Source organism: Lepisma saccharinum, chromosome 15 (assembly GCF_977018435.1).
Source record: "Lepisma saccharinum chromosome 15, izLepSacc3.1, whole genome shotgun sequence".
Classification (NCBI taxonomy): Eukaryota; Metazoa; Arthropoda; class Insecta; order Zygentoma; family Lepismatidae; genus Lepisma; species Lepisma saccharinum.
In genome coordinates this window covers 77,876,786-77,900,921 of record NC_139243.1, presented here as the reverse complement: position 1 = coordinate 77,900,921, position 24,136 = coordinate 77,876,786, and the positions used below count along the sequence as shown (strand labels likewise).

Here is a 24,136-nt window from a genome sequence, read left to right as displayed (position 1 = left end):
AACGGGAAGGAATTTTACAATGCCGTATTCCAAAAGTTTATTCGGAAACACGACATTCGACATTATTCAACCTTCAGTCACATCAAAGCCAGCATCGTGGAAAGATTTAATCGAACCTTGAAAACACACATGTGGAAACAATTCACCCTTCGGGGGAATTACAAATGGGTCGACATCCTGCCGGAACTCGTCGACACCTATAATGATACGGTACACAGAACGATAGGCATGAAGCCAGCTGACGTTACGAAATCCGACGAGCAGCGTTTAATTTCTTCAGTTTACTGTCCAAAGTACACTCCCACAACTACCAAAAAATCAAAATTCAAAATTGGAGACCAGGTGAGGATCAGCAAATTCAAACACACCTTCGAGAAGGGGTTCACAAAAAATTGGAGCACGGAGCTCTTTACCGTGGTTCGAGTTCTACCCGGAAACCGTCACACGTATATAATAAAAGATAGTAGCGGCGAGATTTTGAAAGGAAGATTTTACGAAGAGGAACTCTCTAAAACAAAACATCCCGACACGTACCTCATCGAGAAAGTATTGCGTAGGAAAGGCGACAAACTGTTTGTTAAATGGCTGGGACTTCCGGAAAAAAGTTGGATCGACGCAAACGAAGTGATCTTGTGAGTACGTGGAACGTGGTGAAACGTCTACCGGATTCGGAAAGTCAAACAAAAAAAAAGAACGGCGAGTTGCTTCCCGACAACATTCGCTGTCTAATCGTAGGTCCTTCAGGGTGTGGAAAAACAACACTGTTCGTGGACAATTTTCTCCTCGCACCTAATTGGTTAGATTGGAAGAACAGGCACCTGTACGTGTTCTCGAAAAGTTTGGAGCAATCCAAATACCAGCAACTGATGAAACTGTACGATGGTCTGGACATTGCAACGTTCGCTTCGGAAATAAAACCACTCGACGATTGTCGTGAAAATTCAGTTGTTGTGTTCGACGACGTCATCCTGGAAAATCAAAATGAAATTCGCAACTTTTTCACGCTGGGTCGTCACAAAGGAATGGATTGCTTTTACCTAGCTCAAACGTTTTCCAAAATTCCAAAACAGTTAGTACGCGACAACGCTAATTTCATATGTTTGTTTCGCCAAGATCACACTAACCTCAAGCACGCGTACGATGACTATGTAGGCGGAGACATGAACTACAATCAATTTTCGGAACGCTGCTGCTCCCACTGTTGGAACAGTGACGATTTCGGATTCGCGACGATCGACATGACGAGGAAACCCAACGACGGAAAATACAGAAACAAAATCAACGACTTTCTAAACGTTGCAACGTTGTGAGAAACGACGTGTATAAATAACATTATGACGAAACGAAAAATCGAAGACGAAAATCTCAAGCTTCGCGATTACCTCGCGAAACGCTTCAAAGGTTGGAAATCCGAGAATCGCGGATTCTACGAAGAGAAGAAACGTCAAGATCAACCTGTGATCGACGCCATCAGCGATCTAGGTAAAGAAATTAAAGGCGTGACGGAACAAAATAAAAATTTGATCAACGAACTCGTACCACTTGCAGCTAAAAGTTACACCGTACCCACGCCCATTTCGAGCATTCCTTCGACGCCGTTCGAACTAAGGGACGTACCGGCACGACGTCAAGCCATAGGTAGCACGTCGTCGTCTTTGGATAAGATCGAGTTGGGGCCTTTGGCACGAGACTACCTGAGCACGGGGAAATTCGACAAGGATGAAGTGTTCGGATTGTATCCGAGCATGGAGAGCAACGAAAGCGGCGGTGTGGTTTGGAAGATTGGAAAATCGAAGGTGACCTTCGAAGGCAACGACATTAAAGTTAATTTAGGCGAGAAGGATAGTTGGAACAGGTATCCGGGTACGGTAGGACTGTGGGAACTCGTTGCCAAAAAGCAGCCGAAAGATTACACCGACGAAGATTACCAGAGTTACAAGGAAATATTTGATCATGACGGATGCCTTGTACCAGAACAACGACGCCTCGCAGAATAGGGTGAAATCGAGCAGCGGCGAGAAGTACAGAAATCTCATCAAGCCGATATGGAACCAGGTCAAAACAGGCAGCGGCGTCAAACTCTACAACACCCTACCCAAAGAGTTTGTGTGGGTGGACGACGTGCGCAAGCTCATAGACCGATTGTTGGTTATTGCAGGAGAGGAGAATGCAGGCAATCGTAATTTCTACAACGAGAAGGTAGGAATTGTGGACATGATCAGCGCCAAACTTTCCAACTTCATCGTGAACGACGACAAGGGCATAGGTTACCTCATTAAAATTATCAACACGCTGCCTCCGAGATTCTGGAACATGGTCGAAGGAAAGGGACTCGTGAACGACATCATCAACAAGTTACCTTTCGAGATGCATTTACCCGGCTACCAGTACTGCGGACCGGGTACCAAACTCGAGAAAAGATTGGAGAGAGGAGACAAGGGTGTAAATCCGTTGGACGCCGCATGCAAAGATCACGACATCGCCTACAACACCACTCGCACCGATCTAGATGCACGTCACGAAGCAGACAGAAAATTAGAGCACGCAGCTTTCGAAAGATTCGTCAGCAGAGACGCATCGCTGGGAGAAAGAGTTGCGGCACTGGGCACCACCATAGCCATGAACACAAAACAAAAACTTGGGTGGGGTATATAAATAACATACAGTAAAAAAAAAAACATCATGTCTGGTATAACCGACTTGCCACACGAACTACTGTGTAAAATATTCAAACATGCAGTAAACGGAGATTGTGAGGATATAAGAAAATTTTTGATCATAGCGAGATCAACGCCGGAATTTCGCATCCCTTGTGAAATGGCTGTCAAGGATTATCTTCGGGAAATTAGCGGCATGAGGTGCGACGATCTCGACACTCTTTTTTCGGCCGCAGGGGAAAAATTAAACAATAGGTTAGATGAACTGCATGAGGCGAGGCAGGGGAGAAGACGATTCACAGATGATTGGCATAAGTCGAAACAAGAGACGGAAGATATCATCACGCACATCATCGCATTTTCCGAAGCACAAACTTTCTTCCTCTAACACAGACAAAAAAAATCTTCGATACAAAAATCTCGTGAAAAAAAAAAATATATATAAAATAACACACATCGTGAAAAAAAAATAATCTTCAGTGTATATATAAATAACACACATTGTGAAAAAAAATTAAATTTCTCTAACACACACACTGAAAATTTCTCTTCAATATGACGACTGAAAAAATGAGTGACCTCCAAGCATTAAAACAAATGCTAAATTTGTCAGTAGAGTATGTAAAAATTCAGGAATTGGAAGTGGACAAACCTTACACGATAACTTCCGGTTCAATTGTTTCTACCCAGTATGGTCCCAAGGCGCGTCTGTTGCTCAACGCACAATACAGTCTATTTTTACCAGATCGATACGCTAACATGTTATCCGACGAGAAGCTAGCTATTTTAATCGAGAACAAAACTCAAATCGTGTACAAGGGTACAAAGGAACTTCTTGGTAAGAAAACAAAGCACGTAATAGAATTTGTGTAAGGGCTCTGCGCGGAGTATATCCTTGAAAAAAAAATTACACGGAACAAAAAAAATCTCAGAACATTTATATATAAATAACATACCGAAAAAAATTACACAAAACAAAAAAAATCTCAGAACATATATATAAATAACATACCGTGAAGATAACATATAGAGCATCAACATGAAGCCTAAAGGTGTCGTGTACCAGATACCATACTCCAATCTGAAAAATCTAGGTGCCCTCGATGGGTTACTCACCAAGAAACAACGCGAGAAGAAACGTTCTTGCTTGACGAAAGGACACGGAATGAAATTACATCTCAGCACACCTCAATTGAAACGCTTGCAGCGTTCGCGGAAACAGCAAAAAATCGGAGGTTTCATATTCAGCATCCCGGCCATCCTGGCAGCATTGGGGGCCGTTGGAAGTTTGGCCGGCGGAAGCGCCGCCATCGCGAAAACCGTCATCGACTCGAAGAAGAACAAGGCGGAACTGGAAGAACAAAAACGTCACAATCTGGCTATGGAGAAGAAGGGGAAAGGTATAACCAAAAAGCAAAAAAGCAACCTCGATGCTTTGAAAAAATATAAAAAAAAGAAGAAGCCCTGTCCAACTTCGATATTGAATCTCTAATCGAACTGTTGGGAATAAGAAACTTCAGGGGTGTTTTCATGTCCGATTCTCTACCCTCTGCTGTGAAGAAAAAGGAGTATGGCGTGGTCAACCTTGACAGTTACAAAAATCCTGGTACACATTGGATATGCTACCTCAAAATTAACGATAACAATGCATTTGTTTTCGATTCGTTCGGTGGCACACCACCTGCCAGGTTGGTGAAGTATCTCAGTGTTGCCAACCTCTACTACAATGACAAACGCATCCAGGGTTTCACCGATGTTAACTGCGGCCACCTTTGCCTTTCTGTTCTCGCATACATGTCTAAAATAAATAACCCGTCGGTGGAACATTTTCAGAAAGCATTGTGGAATCTTAAACACGATGGGCGTGTTCCATCTCACGAGCGAATCTTCAATCTTGAAACTCACGCTGCACGACGACATCGTCTATCCTAAATCCGTAGCTTTGCGTGCATTCTACAGCATGTACCTCATACCTAACGTCACGCATCACAACAACAAAATTAGCGTCGGAAGCGAACACATCGTCGTCACGCCAGGTCAATACAATCTTTCCACTTTGCAAGCTCAATTACCCAAAGGCACGTACCTTTCTCAAAATTCGGTCACGCACAGAGTGGAAATCGTGTCGGCGACGGAGACCGTGGACCTGGGCACCATGGGAGAACTTTTAGGTTTCGAGAACAACACAAAACTCGAAGCTGGCATCAAGCACACGGCAGCAAACATTCCTAAATTTCTGGCCATAGAGACTCTGAACGTTCACTGTAACGTAGCGGAAGGAATGATCACTAAATCTTCGGACGGGGGGTTGCTGGGAAGTCACAAGCAGACGGGAATCATCGCCACATTCAAACCCAATTCCGAATTCATGGAACCGATCATCTACACGCCCTCTTCGCCGATCTATTTTCCAGTATGTCGCAACCGCATAGACGACATAGAGTTGGTAGTGACGAACGAGAAAGAAGAGGTGGTGGATTTTGCAGGTGCCACTACGACGGCCATCGTGGAGATCAACGTATAGTAAATAACACGCATAGTGAAAATGGAACAAATCGAAAGTTACGAATTGCAATCTTTCCCTCCGAACCGTCGCACGTTCGCTAATCTCAACGAAGCGAACAGGGAGATCGAATACGACGTGGACGTAGGGGACGGGTTTGTTCATCCTCACAGAGCAGACCTCTACCTTCAATTCGACGTGGTGAAGAAAGAAAGCGGAGAAGCGTTTTCGCCCAATGCAAATTTGAAACTCGTGGACAACTTCGTACCTCACCTGTTCTCGCAGGTGGAGGTGAGGAAACACAACACCGTCATCGACAGAATAGATTATCCAGGCATCACGTCGACGGCAGTGGGAACATTAAAATTATCCAAAACGGATGCGGCATACTACCAGGCGGGGGGATTCGAAGCGGGAACGAAAATATCGACGAGAAGTCACACGGTGCTCTTTCCCATGCGTCTGCTACCGGGATTCTTCTCCGACTACAAAGAGATCATGTGGAAGGGGGGATTGCGCGTCACGTTTCGAAGAGCGGCCAACGACAACGACGCACTGATGCGATACACCAACTTGAATGCCGACGGCACGCCGATAGCCAACACATTACCCGAAGCAGCCAAGTGCGTCATCCGGAGCATGGAATTGAGAATGCCGATCGTGGAATACGAAACAAACTACGCCCTCAAGTACAAAGCGGAGATCTTGAAGAGTCCACAGGTGCCGATTCACTTTCACGGTTACCAGTGCGTGCAGAAGTTGGCGTCGGGAAGTCACATGGAATTCGACGTGACGACTCAGTTCAACAACATACAGTTCGACATGCCAGATTTCGTCGTAGTGCTCTTTCAGACCGGGCGCGATAACAACCAGGAAAAAGATTCCAGCAAATTCGACGACTGCAAGATCAAGAACGTTTATCTCAAGAATGGTAGGAACGAAGTGTTCCCGCGCGAGAATTACAACCTCGACATGACCAAAGACGATTACCTCAAACTTTACGAAGCTTACACGGCTTACAAGCGCGTGACCGAGGGAAACGTGGACGTGTACTACACGCCCAGCGAATTCAAAATCCGCAGGCCGATGTTCGTCATCAACACGACGAAGAGGAAGCAGGTGGTGGTCAACGATCGCACCAACATCAAGATCGTCTGCGAGTTCCACGACGCGCTGCCCGATGATACCGTGTGCAGCGTTATCCTGATTGCAGAGAAGTCTTTTGCGTACGACGTGAAGAACGAGAGAGTCACAGAGCAGTTTTAACAGGTTTAACATCTTTTTCTTGCACAATCAGTTACAATAAAAATTTTGTGCTAGCACAATAATAATACGAATTTCTCTAGTTCAGATCAGTTACAATGTCAATTTCACCAATTATCAGTTACAATATCTTTTTTTCATCAGTTTTTTTTTGCACTATAGCACGAAACAATCAGAATTTGCACAAAATTTTGTTGTTTTTACATGAGAAAATTAACAATAAAATTCTTTTTTTATCGTTACAGATGCTGTCAAACATCAAGCACACACACACACTAGAAAAAAAGCATGCAACTTTAGTTTTTATAACACACACATTCTCCATCTTCATCAAGAAAATATTATAATAAACATATCTCACAATAAAACTCTATATCCAAAAATATTACAACATCAAATAACACTAGAGTCGTTAGTACACGTTGCATGCATTACGGAGGTCCTCTGTAGAGTTTCATGGAAGTTTGAGAGAAAAAAAACACATGAAAACTCTACAGAGGTGTGGTTATCCATAACCACAGCCGTTAGAACCTTTTTGGGTTGAGCACCACGCACCCTGGCGAGGTTAGAGGCTAGGAATCCTAAAAAAATTATTTGTTTGTTTGCTTGAGTCACAATACAAAAATAATAAGAGGCGCCAGCACGCGCGCGCGTGCGTGTGGCACATCGTTCCCGAGAGAGGTTTACAAAGGTCACGATATACAAACATTAGTGTCCCCGGGACTTGGAAGATTACGATAAAGTGCATTCGTACTTCAGAAATGAGAAAATGCATTATTTACTCATCACGCTGTGTCAGCGCAACGAATAAATACGCGAAACGTAATCTGCCGATAGGCGCGCGCGCGTGTGTGTGGCACATCGTTCCCGAGAGAGGTTTACAAAAATCACGATATACATTGGTGTCCCCGGGACTTGGAAATAAAATATCATATGGTAAAATATTCTTGGGGTGAGTTGGCAACACTGAACCGCAATTGATGGCGCAGAACCGGGTTGATTACACTAGTCAGTGTTGCCAACTCCCATTTGTAGGTTAGCTTCGTCTGTAAAATATCACATGGTGGAATATTCTTGGGGTGAGTTGGCAACACTGATCGCCAATTGATGGCGCTCAACTGAGCTGATTACACTAATCAGTGTTGCTAACTCTTATTCGTAGGTTAGCTTCGCCTGTCAAATATCACATGGTGAAATATTCTTGAGGTGAGTTGGCAACACTGAACCGCAATTGACGTTGCTAGTGTTGCTAACTCCCATTCGTAGGTTAGCTTCGCTTGTAATATATCACATGGTGAAATATTCTTGGGGTGAGTTGGCAACACTGATCGCCAATTGATGCTGGTGAACCCGTGCACCTCCACTAGTCAATGTTGCCAACTCCCATTCGTAGGTTAGCTTCGCCTGTCAAATATCACATGGTGAAATATTCTTGAGGTGATTTGGCAACACTGATCGCCAATTGATGTTGCCAGTGTTGCCAACTCCCATTTGTAGGTTAGCTTCGCCTGCAAAATATCACATGGTGAAATATTCTTGAGGTGAGTTGGCAACACTGAACCGCAATTGATGTTGCCAGTGTTGCCAACTCCCATTCGTAGGTTATCTTCGCTTGTAAAATATCACATGGTGAAATATTTTTTGGGGTGAGTTGGCAACACTGCGAGAAAGCCTCAAGCGTTGCCAGCTCTTTGCTTGAGGTTAGGTTATACCCAAAAACAAAAACCTTGGTGATTTTTTCGAGTGAGGAGCTGGCAACACTGCGAAAATAAAAAAGTAGGTCAAAGGACCCAGCCAGGATCGCCCCTTCCACCTACTACTAAAGTTAGCTTCGCCTGTAAAATATCACATGGTGAAATATTCTTGGGATGAGCTGGCAACACTGCGAGAAAATGAGGCTCATGCCTTACGAGAGAAATCCATTAAGGCGAGCCTCACCGAGCCTCATTTTCGGTTTCAGAACCCGGGACACTGCACTACTCGGGCCCAAATGAAGAAATACGTGTTTTTTTGTTTCGGAAAAAAAATTGTTCTAGGGGGCAACCTCCTCTCAAATGTCAAGATGAGGACAAATTGAAGTGGGGATCTGACCCCTGAGTTCCCCTCCGATTTCCATGAAACGTGGCAGGTGTATAGAGGGGCCCGAAGGAAGAATTACGTGTTTTTTTGTTTGAGCTAAAAACTGTTTCAGGGGGCAAAATCCACTCAAATGTCAAGATGAGGACAAATTGAAGTAAGGATCTGACCCCTGTGTTCCCCTCCGATTTTCATGAAACTTCGCAGGTGTATAGAGGGGCCCAAAGGAAGAAATACGTGTTTTTTTGTTTCGGCTAAAATACTGTTTTAGGGGGCAAAACCCGCCTCAAATGTCAAGATTAGGACAAATTGCCGTGGGAATCATCTGACCCCTGTGTCCCCCTCCGATTCCCATGAAATTTGACAGGTGTATGCCCCCTGTTTCTTCCTATGCCATATTTACGTGGTTTCGGGGACAGATCCCCACTTCAATTTCTCCTCATCTTGACATTTGAGGGGGGGGGCTCTATACACCTGCCAAGTTTCATGGAAATCGGAGGGGCAGACTTAGACCTCCCTAGTAAGTAAGTGTATTAATTAATTACAAATCGCGCACGCGAGCACACACACTATATATATATGTGTGTATGTATATTATATATATATGTATATTAGCAGGTAACAATATGTTATAAGCACATTCTTACTTTCCAAAGAAGCGCATGTGGGATGGCAAAACGGATCCGGATCCGAAAATTCCGGATTCGGATCCAAAAGTACCGGATCCGGATCCAAAAGTACCGGATCCGTATCCGAAAGTACCTGATCCGGATCTGAAAGTACCGGATCCGAAAATTCTGGATCCGGATCCGAAAGTTCTGGATCCGGATCCGGATCTGAAAATTCCGGATCCGCGGATCCGGATCCGAAAGTTCTGGATCCGGATCCGGATCTGGATCTGAAAATTCCGGATCCGAAAAATTTTAGGATCCGGATCCTAAGGATCCGGAACCAACCGGATCCGGATTTCGGATCCGCCAGGATCCGGATCTGGCCACCCCTAGTCTTTACCTGAAACCCTTACCACGCGCGTGTATTTACTTGTACCACACACGTGCTTTTACCTGTACCACGCACGTTCTTTTACCTGTACCACCTTTGGTCTCGAAGAGATAAGGGGGGGCAGGGAACATCCAATTTATTCCTCGCTGTGAGGCGCCAGGGGGAGTATGGGGACCTAATTTTATTTAGGGCCTTGGTCGCCGCTGACGTCACGGGTTCCCCTGTAAAAGACAGTAGGTTGTGCGTAGTACCCCAACCACAGCCGGGAATTGGCCGAAACCAATCGGTACTCCCGAATAACGGGCGCAGGGTAAAAGGATTAAAGGATGCCGTGACACCCCCGGCGTAAGCTGGTAATTGGCAAGCCAACCGGTGTCTCCTATGCAGGGACGGCAGGTTAGAAAGGAAGGTCCGGGTGCTCCCAGACAAGCCGGGCAGGTAGAACCTGGGCACCTATCAGCCTAAGCGAGCGGACCAGGTAGGTAGGTTGCTGCTAGGCTCTTCTTCTTCTTTCTTCTTTCTCCGTCCTTCCTTCTGGGATGGCTTCTAGTTCTCAGGCTGGGAGGCCAGTTAGCCCTGGATGTTTGCCTGTTGACATCAGGGAGCCAACTGAGCTCCGGGCCTCGCTGCGCTGGCTTTATACTCGCGGGGGCGGCGCATTGGTGGTGAAAATTTTAACTACAAGTACGCGTTGCTAACTCATTTTTTTACATATAGCAACCTTCGTACTGAGAAACATCCAAGAAGTGACATTAAGAAAACACTAGTGGGAAAATCACTATATGCACGCGTTAATATAAAGTAAAACTGTGTGCATTCAGACAATACAATTTATAATGAGCCTCGCAGGACTCTGCAATTTTAAACAACGAGTTGAACAGTGTAAATGACAATAATTAATAACATTTACTGAATACAGCAACCACGCAGGGTCTAATAATAAGCAAAACTAATAAACATAGAGGTGGATCCGTTAACGTTTACAGAATACAGCGACCACTCAGGGTCAAATAATAAGCGAAACTAATTATCGTAGAGGTGGATCCGTTAACACATTTAAACTAAAAGCGTACTCCTCGCAGGGACATATAGCATGCATTCTTCTTAACAAAATATAATATGGCGACCACGCAGGGTCGTTACAAAACTACATGTATTTCGTTACCCCCCTAACATAAGAATATTTTGTGAACATATTTGGCAATGAATTGTTTTAATTCCACTTTATGCAGGCTAATCGAGACTGCGCCTACAGTCTCAAAGCGGGATCCGAACCACTATGTGTCTCCTCCGGGTATCGAACCCGCGATCCCTTGTATACAAGGTAACGACGTTACCGCTACACTATCGGATGGCTATTGGTGCACTGAATTATCAGAGAGTTTATCGACACTGAAGCGTTTTCACTTCTGCAGCAGAGCCACGAAAGTACAAAGAGGAAAGAGTGTTAGTGTGGAAAGTGGCTGTCATCTGTGCTTTCTGACACGAGCGGCTAGCGACAGCCTTAGTAACTTGGAAATCCATGCTAACTGCACCAAACCTGACCTGCCTAACATATCCATGTATGCATATAATAGCTTAAATAAACAAAACTTAACCTTCCTAACCTATTGACATGCTTATTTATTATATGCTTACATGGATAGGTTAATCAGGTCAGGTTTGGTGCTGTTCGCAGCATATATCAGCCAAGTTGTTAAGGCTGTCGCTACGCTAGCTGCTGGTATATCTGAAGCTTACACTTAATGATTAAATCCGATAGAGCCGCTGGTGTCGTTAGCTGTATGAGGAACTCGTCAAATAGAATTATCTAAATGAATGTTTACTGTGTGTTCCAGGTTATTGCGAGAATTGTTAAACATGTGAGGTAACTGGGCTCCTTTTTTCTATGAGCTCACAAAAAAATTAAGAGTTTGATGCTCTGTAACCAAAATGGTAGACAAGAGTTGAAATCTGAAATTTGTTCATCTTAGGACCCGACATAACAGTAAGGCGTTTTTCCGAATGAGAAATATTTAAAATTAAATTTAGTCAAAATTAGCCCCTTTATTATACTAAATACGTAAGATTAGGAAATGAAGATAAAGCAACACATTTAAAACGTATACTTACTAAAAATACTATATGCTACATATGAAACTATGTATTATATGTAGGTGAGTCAATAGTCGTGAACCGCAGGAACATTTTTAAAACAACTTTGCAAGTAAAAATTGATCGATTAATTGAATTAGGTTATTTTACGTCACTTTTCTGACACTTTTGGTTAATCCAAAGATGAAGATGAGTGATGATGTGGTGAAATTGATGAAGGGACATTCACAAAGTCTGCCAACGACTTCGTAGGTAGTCTGAAAGTGGAAATATTTAAAGTATTAGATCATATCCAGTTTCAAATATAACCATTGAATTCCTTTTTCAACCTTTTGTCTCGATATGTAGACCTATAATATATCTATAATATGTTTTATACGTGAACGTCATCTGAACGATTTCATTTTGCTTAAATGTGCTGTAGATAAGAAAACATATATTCTGGACTAAATCTGGATAGCTATTATAATTTAGACATTAGCAAGTCAATCAAAGGTTCACACTGGGAATCTACATGCACTGCAGTATGTTATCATATCGGTATGTTCACACATAGTTTGGACACGAAAACATCTGTGCCATTAGATTTAGGCATATCAATAACAAACTGTAGCATAATAGATTGTGTGTTAAGATCAAGCAATAGTAAACATATTATTTACTCTTTCAAACCGCTAAAGCAAAGATAGAAATGCTGGTTATTTTTAATTACCCATTTCTTAAAAAAATACTTGCGCCTGATTCGCCGCTTTCATTTGATTTAAACAGAAAAATCCTAACACAAAGTATATATTTTGATCGATAGTTACATAAATTGCAATCAGTCATTTTAATGTTTAACAAATGACAAGGTTATAAAAAATAAATTTCATTTTTTGAAAGATTTGGTTTAATATTTGATATCCATCATTTGAAGTGCGTTAGATATCGAAAAAATATTTTATATCCAGAAAGATATATAATACTTGGCATTGTCGATGTAATATAGTTTTCAAGTTGCCAATTGCATCCTCTAAGAACCTCTTGATCTAAACTAATTCAAAATGGTGATTTGAAATATCCTTCCTTCTTTAGAACATAATGATAATCTTTTGAAAATTTTCAATCCAGGCATTTTGAAGATATTCTAGCGGCACACAACTTTTGATTTACATTGTATCTACATACAGTAGTTTCATGATTCATATACATTTTTAGTAAGTATACGTTTTAAATATATTTAGACCATATTTTGTTTTGCAATTTCCTCAGTTTGCAATTTAAGATGTTTTAGTTAGGAATTGTAAAGTAACAAATGTTGGCTATGTTTAAACTTAAGTACCCTTCTTAATCGGAAAAACAGCTGCAGCAATTGTTACCCTCACTGTGGTACAATTTCAGATTTTCCCTGTTCCCGCATTTGGGTTAAAGAGCGTCAAACTTTTGACTTTCGTATTTTTTTAAAAAAAATATCGAAGACCTTTAGATAGAAGACACTGTACAGTAAACATAAACGCAAGCTTGAAAAAACATTAAATGTCTTTGAACACTGTTGGATATAGAAACAAGTGGTTAAATTATTAACATTTTTTAAAAATGTTGAAGCGACAAATTAATTCAAAATTGTTAGGAATGGTATAGAATGACCCTGTGAGATATTTAGAATTGAATATTACTACTTGAAAACAGCAATTGTTAAATCCATACTACAGTTTCGTATTTCTCATCCCTCAAAGAGCATTCAATTTCTTTATCTATTTTTCATGGATATCTTGGATACTAAGTATACTTAATATTGTAGTTATTCATGTTTTCTTTCAAATTGTTACAAAATTTAATTTGGCCTTTCACACGTTCCAATCACAGACTCGATTCTCATTGTAATATCAGAAGCCAATACGACTGTATGAACTTTAACTAGGTTAAAATCAGAATCCCTAATCTCAATTTAGGAGTGCAATTCCTAATTTTATTGCACAAGTTGAATCCTTAACTCTTCATTTGAAGACTCAAATTGAAATATTAATTATTTAAAAGCGGGGCCCAGATTTTGACAACATGACATATTTTTTTCCTCATGTAGTATGCATTGCTCTCAAATATTAAAACCCTAAATGCGAAACTCTGGTCATAAAAATGTGAATTTTATTGTGTATTTTTCGTTATATTTTCTATTTTCTAAGTTTTAGGTCATTTTTTCAAGATTTTACGTCACTTTTTGGTCATTTGTCGCGATTTACGTCTTTTTCTGTTTCTTTTTAATGAAATGTAATTGAATTATGTTTCACTTACTCATTTTTATCCAGGAACTGACATTTATCGCCTTAATGTCGGTAGCAATGAAAACGAGAATTCTATTGCCACACGATTGTAGGAGCAAAGCAACATGCCGCTCGACATTACCTACTGCAATAATTTTGAATAAGGGAAGATTTCAATTGATTTCCATACTTAAAATTCCCACATACACCTTGTAATTTCAGTTGTAACGTTACAGAATTAAGAACTGTGCCGTAATACACTGAAATAAACAGAATTTTTAAGTCATTTTTCAGGTCATTCTATTGCCATTTTAGGTCATCTTATACCGGGTGACCGAGAAGTCTTTGTATGAAAACAAAAATTTACTGTATCTGCTATATGCAACATAGACATGAAAAAATGGTACTAAAATGTTCGGAAACTATTCAAGTTTTCTTGCCAATAGGAAATAAATCAATAAATCTCCACGTGAGCACCCTTGGTAGCACGGAGTACATCTAGTCGAAATTCAACTTTTCGCCATGCATTAGCCAACATCACAGGAGGGATTGATGTGATGACTTGGGTTATCCATTGTCGCAGAGTTGCAAGATCGGATACAGGAGTTCTGTAGACATTGTCTTTCACATAACTCCATAGAAAAAATTTAAAGGGGTTATGTCTGGAGATCGTTCAGGCCACGCCGTCGGTCCATCTCCACCAATCCATTTTCCAGGAAATGTCTGTTCAAGGTAGGAACGAACCTCCAGACTCCAATGTGGCTGTGCACCGTCTTGTTGAAAGACAACATCTGGGTGGTATTCTAGCAGTTGAGTAACAGAAAACAATTGCAACATATCGAGATACACTCCAGATGTTACGGTGTCCTCACAGAAAAAGAATGGTCCGATTATTCTGTCATGCAGCAGCGCGCACCAAACATTCACCTTCGGGCTGTCCATGGTCGACTCCCTCACCTCATGAGGGGGCTCTTTACCCCAGATACGAACGTTGTGTTTATTCACTAAACCACTAACATGAAAGACCGCCTCGTCTGAAAAAGCAACACGTTCCAGATAGCCATTATCAGCGTCAATGCGTGATAACATTTTCACCGCAAAGTTATACGGACGTTTGCCGTCATTGGGCAACAAAGCCTGCAAGATTTGCACTTTGTATGTATGAAACAGTAATGGCTTGTGTAACACATCATGAACAGAACTTTTTGACATCTGTAATTCACGTGAGGCCGTACGCACGGATTTCTTTGGACTGCGCACAAAAGCCACTCTGACATCTTCCACCCTTTCGTCTGAGGTTGATGGTCGGCCACTTCTCGGTGCGTAAAGAACAGATCCTGTGGTGTTGAATTTGTCATACCACGACTTAATGCTCCCACCATCGGGCGGCACCTTTCCGTACGATATTTGAACTGTCTCTACACTGTTTTTTGTGACCTGCTCTCGTGAAACCACAGGACACACTCAGCTTTTTCTTGATTTGTGTACATTTCCGATTTGCTGGACACTGGTACTGCTACACTACTGCAATGTTACAGAAACCTGATACCAAAAAAAACTTGAATAGTCTCCGAACATATTTGTACCATTTTTTCATGTCTATGTTGCATATAGCGGATACAGTTAATTTTTGTTTTTTATACAAAGACTTCTCGGACACCCGGTATATCATTCTTCTTTTTTTAGCTCACCAAATTCCTGACCCTGATTGTAAGAGACCTCAATCCGTGTTTGTTCCAGTATGCTTCATTATTCATCATTCATTTGCATCTTCCACAATAAGATGACAAGATGAAAGGTGCTGACTTTGCAGAAGGATAGCACTGATTAAAAAATTACGTCCGGTGGAGCGTAAAATATAGCTTAACCCTCGAGTACTCGCGTGGCATCCCGTAACACGGATACTCGCGCGGGTGACAGTTGTCACCCATAAGGTATTTTATTTATTTCGAAAAGACTAATTATAGTATGGTGGATTTTTTTGTTTTGTTATATTTACAATCTATTCTAGTGACTCTTAAAAGTGGTTTTTGTATTATTTTTGTATCAAACAGGTGTTGTAAGAAAAAAATTACCAAATCGTTCTTTAACAAAATTTTGCATGGAAAAAATATCTTAAACTTTAGGCTACCATAACTTTTTTTTAATGCAGGGTAACATTGTAAAATTCCTTGCTCATCTCAAAGACAGCTTTATTGGGAATTCATAAACATATATATTAACATATTTTTGGCTAATATTACAAGGCAAAAGAAATCGCTAAAGCGTACCCTGCATTTTACATATAGAAAGAGTATAGTCACAACAATTTTTGTTGCTCGTAATATTTTTTTTTACGCATGTTGTAGGTTGAAAATTTCAATGTAATAACTAGGCCTATAATGTCCTTATTTTGTTTCACATTTTGGATATCAAGATTGAAATGAATGTTTAACTACAGAAATACATTTGTACATAAGAATACTAAGAAGTCAGCAATATTTTACAGTTGCAATGTTTGTATTACCTTAGTCCCATTATAAGCATTGACTACAAACAATTGATGAATGATCATTACAGATATGACGGTCACATTTTTTCACAATGTTTTCTGGTCGTTTTGTCTCTCGCCCTCCCACACAGATAACAGTGACCTCTACTGTTACCTTGTTGTCTGCGCTAAGGCTGAAGAGTTTCTTCGATTACAAGAAGGGCCTTTCCTCTTCTTTTCAGATGTACAGGGATGAAAGAAAGCTGGATTACACTCTCAATAAGAGGTTTTATGAGTTCCAAAGCCAAACTTTTCAGGAATTCTCGTCTTGCATGTGGTTTAGCTGCATCATTGTTGAACTTGTAAATGATTGAGGCCTTGACCACAAGTTTTGCCCCACAAGTTCTATAATTTCTCTGATAAGCGCAAGCTGATCAATTTCTTTTCGCTGCTGACGATCTCTGATGTCATCAAAACGAAGACATCGCATGAGAAAATGAAATCTATTCTCACTCATGGCAAGATAACAGACTTCCACACCAGTGCCTGCAGAGTTGTCCCGCACCTGCTTAGTTTTTTTCCTGTTACTCCCCAAACAGCGGGTTAGTAGCAAAATGCCTATGAAAGCACGAATTTCAATAAACATTCGTGTGTTTGGCGTCCCTTGATTGATTGATTGATTGATTTCGTTTATTTTACTTCGCGTTTTGTGCCTCTTGGCTAATTTGCGAAGATGAGGATGAGTGATGAAAGGATGAAATTGATGAATGGACATTCACAAACAACCAAGCCCGACCAGGATTCGAACCCGGGACCCTTGGCGTCGCAGCGCGATGTGCTAACCGCTCGGCCACAGGGTCGGGCTGTTTGGCGTCCCTGTCTCGGATAAAATGCTCCTTTATATGGTCAATATAAATGTTGGTTGATGTAGCTATAGTTCCAATAACGTTAAAAAGTACAAAGCAATCAAGTGCACTGCGTGCTTCCCTACCCTGTCCAGTTGGTCCTGAGAGCCGCAGAATAATGTTGTCAGCTCTGGTTCGTACATTTCTGGACTGAGGGGATAGTTCATCCACTTCATTACATTTTTAAACTGGTCTCTTACCATGCATAAATTTGCAAATGGGATGTCCTCTTCTTCAGTGGATTCTTCTTCCGCATTTGGCTCCAGGTCATTTTCGACATTTTTCACTTGGTCCTTTTGTGGCTCACCTTCTTCTTCGGTGTCAAAGAGATCGTCCTGGACATCTGGAACTCTCACCAAGCAATACGTCCAAAATAAGAGAGCTATTACAGAGTCGTGGACGCTTTGGTGCATTCATAACGCCGTTAATCGCGCGGGGGACAAGTGTCACCCAACTGACTTTCAAGCGCAATAACACGGGCCACTCCTCACTACAACATACTAACGCACACTAGTCAGGTAGCTGAAAATGTAGGCGGAAGGTACTGAAGCCCCTACCACTCCCCTCCTCCACACTACTTGGCGGTAACAAAAACAAAGGGGCTGGGTGACAATGGTCACCCGCGCGAGTACTGGAGGGTTAAACTGTAGTTTTATATCATGTACTTTAAAAACAACAAACTCAAGTAATGAAGTTTGGTTGACAGTTTATAAAAAAATATTTTTTGTTTCAGGAACAGCTGCTATCCAGTAAAGGTTAAAGTAGACATACACGTTTCAAAGAGTCATACATTGTGAAGACGTAAGTTTTGTGGACAACCAAGACTCTCAATCAAGATGGGAGAAAGATCATATTGTGAAGGTACCCAATTTGAAGCCAGAGAGAAGGGGTTACAGCAGGATCCATCCCTTTGTAGAGTGTTGGACAAGAGTGTAACTTTTCAAGGAGTTCCAGTGACACTGAGAGAACTGTGCAGCGAAGATTCTACACCCTCCTTCACCCAAGAAGATATTATGAGATTAAATGAAGAAGAAGACATTTCTGTGGGAGAGAAAGTTACTACTGTGTATCAGAAAACTATGACCTACGTACCTCGCACACTCTATGCTCAACATTTTTTACGCGAGGAATGTTTATATAACTTGAAAGAGGAATTATTTGTTATATTAATTGCACAGAATACGGAGAATGTTTACAGCAATAGCGCTAATTCGTCGCCAGATGAAATGGAGTTTCATTTAAAAGAAACTATGGAAAATATCCATTCTGCAATGGATGAAGAAGAAGCGCAGCAAATTTTTGCTGCACTGTGTTGTTCGTCTCCAGAAAGAAACATTCATATGTTAAAAGTATACAAGAACGTTTGTCATTGTAGGTCAATTCTGTGGCTTCAAACACATGGTTCAATTCGCGAACTGAAAAATTTTGTATTTCCATATCTAGGGTACAACGAGATCAAAATTGAACCTAAATCATTTGCTGTTATTGCAGCACACCCAGGAATGGAAAGAACCACTCTCCTATCTCACATAGCAGAAGAAGTGAAGGATCAGCACAGAGACTGGTGGGTTCTTACGATATCCCTCAGAGATATTGCAGATAAATTCCTTAAAATGATTCCAGACGTAAGCATTACGCATTTCTATAAGTTCTTGAGCGAAATCTTCCTGGAAGGAGAGACATCGCTTTCCAAGATCCTGTTTCAACACAGCCTTGAAGAAACAGGGAAGTTTGTCCTCCTCTTGGATGGATACGACGAGATTGCTTCGAAAGAAGAAAGGGAGAAGGTCCTTCTAGTTCTTCAGAAGTTGAAGAAGCACTCACGTGGACAGGTGATAATCACGACAAGACTTCATTTGAAGGAGGAGTTGGAGGAGGCGACTTCAACCTTTGCTTATCGCTTGGAGCCATTGAATGAAACAGAACAGAGGAAACTGCTGGAAGAGATTTGGATTAAGAATCTGGATGATTCTTCCGACGAGGAGAAAACAGAACGCGTTCATGTGGACGCACAAGAGTTCGTGATGGCTATCATTAAGAAGGTTAGACTATTATGTGAGGAAGATTTTGATAGCCAATCCTCACATGAGTGCGAGGAGGCATTTGAGTATCTGGTCAGACGAGGATGTGAACTACAAGCTAGAAAAAATATTGCAAATTTTACACCATCGGAATTGGCTGTGAAGCTAAACAGTTTGTTTCGTCTCCCCATAGATTTCATATTGATGCAAAAAGCTGAAGTAAGGAATCTAGTTTTGGTTGCAACTCACTCAAAAATGAAAAAAAGTAAATGGCTTCGTCATGTGATGGAGGACTCGCATTATTTCATGAGTCCGTATATCTTGGACAAAACTGTTATTTTTCAGGGGTTTCCAGTAACACTGAGGGAATTGTGTAACAACAAGTTTGTGCACTCGTGCACCGGAGAAGATATTACGAGATTAATTAAAGAAGAAAATATTTCTATGGGAGAGAAAGTAACTAGCGCATATGAGACAACTCGTATTTACGTACCTCGTACACTCTATTCTCAGCACATTTTCCGAAAGGAATGTTTGTACAATTTTAAAGAAGAAGAATTGATTGTGCTTTTAATTCCAGAAAATGTGGAGAATCGTTCTGGAAACAAGATCAATTCTGCACAAAATGACGAACATGAAATTCAACATAAGTCAATTGTGGTTATTGCAGCAGAGACAGGGATGGGGAAAACCACTCTGCTATCTCACATAGCAGAAGAAGTGAAGGATCAGCACAGAGACTGGTGGGTTCTTACGATATCCCTCAGAGATATTGCAGATAAATTCCTTAAAATGATTCCAGACGTAAGCATTACGCATTTCTATAAGTTCTTGAGCGAAATCTTCCTGGAAGGAGAGACATCGCTTTCCAAGATCCTGTTTCAACACAGCCTTGAAGAAACAGGGAAGTTTGTCCTCCTCTTGGATGGATACGACGAGATTGCTTCGAAAGAAGAAAGGGAGAAAGTACTTCTCGTTGTTCGGAAGTTGAAGGAGAACTCACGTGGACAGGTGATAATAACGACAAGACTTCATTTGAAGGAGGAGTTGGAGGAGGCGACTTCAACATTTGCTTATCGCTTGGAGCCATTGAACGAAACAGAACAGGAGAAGTTGCTGGCAGAGATTTGGATTAAGAATCTGGATGTTTCTTCCGATAAGGAAATGTCAGAACGTGTTCATGTGTACGCAAGAGAGGTAGTGAGACATTTCTCTACGAGGGTCGACAGAAGGATAGGAAGCCTCATTGGGATTCCCCTGCCAGTAACATTGCTCACGGAGGTCTGTGAAGAAAGATGCAACTTATTTTGCCACCAGCAAGATAGTCCTTCTGTAGAACTTCCTTTCAAGATCCTACTTTCACTTTATTCAAAATTTGAAAACATTAGGTATGAGAAATTGGTTAAGATAAATTCTTGCTTGACCTTCGACACCGTTTGCGAACAGCATAGAATGGAGTGCGCTAAAATAGCACTTGACGCCCTCTTCCCAAAAAATAAATTCCGTCGTGACTGCTGCTTGGGAGGAAATGAAAGCAAACCGGACTTAGATGACCATCAGATTCTTCAAATTGGGATTTTGGAAAAATCGGAGGGAGGAAATATGTTCTTCATTCACACGAGTTTTGCAGCTTATTTCTTTGCAATGTACATTGAAAGGTCCATAACAAAGAAAAAACCTTGCAAAGAATGTATGAATATATTTAAGTTCATTTTGTACACGTATCATCAAAGAAATGAACTAATAAGAATGTTTGTTGATAATTCTTTAGCTAAGAGCGGAATTCACATTGCTGCTTTATCAAATGACGTCGATGCCCTTGAAGAGGAATTAGAAAACGAACCAGATATTAACAAAAGAGATGCTCTTGGAAGAACTGCTTGCCACTTAGCAGAGGCCTACGGGCACAAGGAGGCTTCTAAATTTCTTATGAGCAGAAAGTGCGATCTAGACGCCCGAGAATATGTGGCAAACTTTACTCCATCATCACTCGGCACGTATTTCAGACTTTCACAATATCTTTTGGATTCGGGTTCATGTTGAATCTAATAACAGTGTATCAAGGGCTTGTTGAATATCCGTGCAATGATGTGAAAACAATAAAAAATCCCAAGATAATGTGAAAGACATTATATTTAGTATTCTTGCCTTTTTATGATAGTTCGAATACGTGTAAATAGTGATCGAATTGAAATGGAAAGATGTTTTCTGAACAACGCTAGACATTTACGTTTCATATTTGTATTGTTATTATCTTACTGGGCCACTGGAAAGTCCGCCGCTTAATGCGCTTGACCACCGAGCCGCAATGAGGAGCATTGCTACAGTATTTCATTTATAGAAATGGGGAGACAGCAAGAAGAGCAAGTGAATATTTTACTAGTTCTCTTCTCTGAAGATGATTTACTAATTCACCTCGCAGTCAAAACCGACAACTGTGACATGTTTCTCATCTTCATTCACTTCATCAGACTGAACCAAGGAAATATAGAAATCTACCTCCAATAACATTCTCACGAAAAAAAATGTCCATGTTGCTGTCGAATTTTACCAACACGAAAAATTAAACTGGAATTTTTTGAGCACGCACAAATTTTAGAGGTAGTGTTGTGGAAGTGTGCTGAATGCCATTACCGAGAACCAAGGTTCATGTAATATCATTTGGCATGAAATATGCGGTGGGTCTTTACCGACCATACATGGATAGATTAATTAGAAAATAACACATGCACATGACAACTGCTCGTCCAAATGGAAAACAGGGTTATTTGTAGAGACCGAATTTTAAAGGGAAGTGCCTTTTTATTTTTCAAAATGTTATCATGGAATAAATAACAACTGTGTTGATAATTATCTTCCATCAATAAGATTACATGGTTTGGGTTCCCCCCCCCCCCCCCAGTTTCAGCCCACATTCCCTTTTTTCCCTTCGTTAAAAACATTTTCCTTTCTAGTCCCTCTATGGACTAGTTTTTCAGTCTACATTCCCTTTTTCAAACAAACATCTTCCTTGGTCCCTATATTGACAAGATTCTCACTCGGCATTTCCAGCGAGTGCCTGTTCGCGGGCGCCAAATCTCACTGGGAAACTTCACCTTCGTCGGGTGACCGAAGTCCCCTTTCTATGTGCCGAGCTAACGGTTCGATTCCAGGATTCGTGTGACCGAATCTGTTTTTCACCCCCGGCGCATAGCCAACTCGTGCAAAAAGTGATGTTGAATAATTGATGATGATAATAATAATAATAATGTCGATAATAATAATCACGTCGATAATTATAATAATTGATGTTAAGTTATAAAAATCAGCGGGAATGAGCTGAACAAGGCTTAACTTCGAACAAATCTAAATACCAATATTAATGAGGATATAATATATATACACAAATAAATCATAGTCATCTGTAAAATAACGTAAATGTATATTGTATAAAACACATAAAAATAGACAAATACACAACCCCTCACTTGCATTCAAGCATTCACAAGCACACTCATACTGCAGGGGTTAAAAAATACATTAACTTCAGTACATTGGCCCTGCATTAGATATAAGCAACATTGATTGCGTTTTATTTGAGCACGGATGAACCATAACTCGTGCCTGCAGACGTTAATTTATCAGATACCAACATACTTAGCATAGCACGTAGTCTTTTGCATTTCGCAATTAATTAAGCATTAAATATTGTTATCAAATGTTCACAAATGTGCCTAGAAACTGATTAACATTAGGCAGGGCACAACTCGTAGAACATAAATGTCAAATGCCAGGCAAGTACACGTTCACTGAATAAAAAGAAGACAACTAGTGTATAAAGATAATAAAAATAGCACGAGGTTAAATTACATTCGTACCTAACAAACTGAGAGGTGATCTCTGCAAAAGATACACGAATTCTCCGGACGGGAGACAAGTTACACAATTATAATCAAATACTGTATTTACTGAGCAAAAGAAACATATAATATAGCAAAATATAGCACACTTACACACTGGTAATACATACTTCTTCAATAAAACAAAAAAGTAGCTTGCATCATTGTGTTTGACTCATTTTCAATTGTCTCATACAGGGATCTACTCAACTAACACTATAATGTGCTATATGTATATGATGGTTTGAGTACTTCTGTAGTGCAATTCTATACACACAAGTAATTCCTTCTGTTAATAAAATAATAAACATCATTACCTTCTTGTAGCTGTCAAAATTATTTGAGAAGGTATAGGGGATAAATTTGGGTCAAGTGGATAAATGGGTAATTTATACCTCCAATTTTTTTAAAGAAAAGAAAGTATTTGAGAATTAAAGAATCATTCATTGCCTAAAAATTTACATTCAAAAGACATTAGAAGTGTACGAAAGTCAAATTGTTGCTATTGTTGTTATGATAAAAATAATAATATTTGTTTTGAAGAATATCATCATAAGTTACAGGTATATAGTTTACATTTGTTGATAGCAGTAAGAGATTTTGTATTTTATTTATTATTTTTTGTAGAAAGATTAGGAATGAAAATTTAGAGTTTCTTAAATATGTAATAATAGAGTAGTAACATATATTTTATTGTAATGATTGTTGTATATTGACCATGTAGATGTGATATTTATATAATATATTTGAAATGTTTACACACACACACATCATGATCATCATGTATATAATATCCTTGAAATGTTTACATACATACATCATTATGATATGCATATAATATCTTTGAAATATGTAAAGAAGTAACTGTGTGGAGGTTTTACATCATATTAACAAAGTAAGGTATTGCAAATAAAACACTTTGCTAATATTTTATCTTCTTATTTATTTTATGGCTCTGTTAATGTACTCTTGTTATTGTTTGATTCATATTTTATGTTGTTTGATTCAAATATTTGGAGCAGGTAGC

The 24,136-nt window shown here is 40.3% G+C and overlaps 1 protein-coding gene across 2 annotated transcripts in view; it reads left to right on the top strand.

Moving 5' to 3' along the window:
* The window catches only part of LOC145999764 (uncharacterized), a 55,120-nt gene that overhangs the window by 17,349 nt on the left and 13,635 nt on the right, over nt 1-24,136 (top strand). The window contains exon 2 of one of the 2 annotated variants that reach the window (XM_083137057.1): nt 17,944-24,004. The exons of the other annotated variant lie outside the window; for it this stretch is intronic. Within the exon in view, the coding sequence (XP_082993183.1) occupies nt 18,047-21,274 (3,228 nt within the window). The 5' untranslated portion in view covers nt 17,944-18,046 and the 3' untranslated portion in view covers nt 21,275-24,004. Of the gene's footprint in view, nt 1-17,943; nt 24,005-24,136 lie in introns of those variants that run through there. 2 annotated transcript variants of the gene reach the window in all.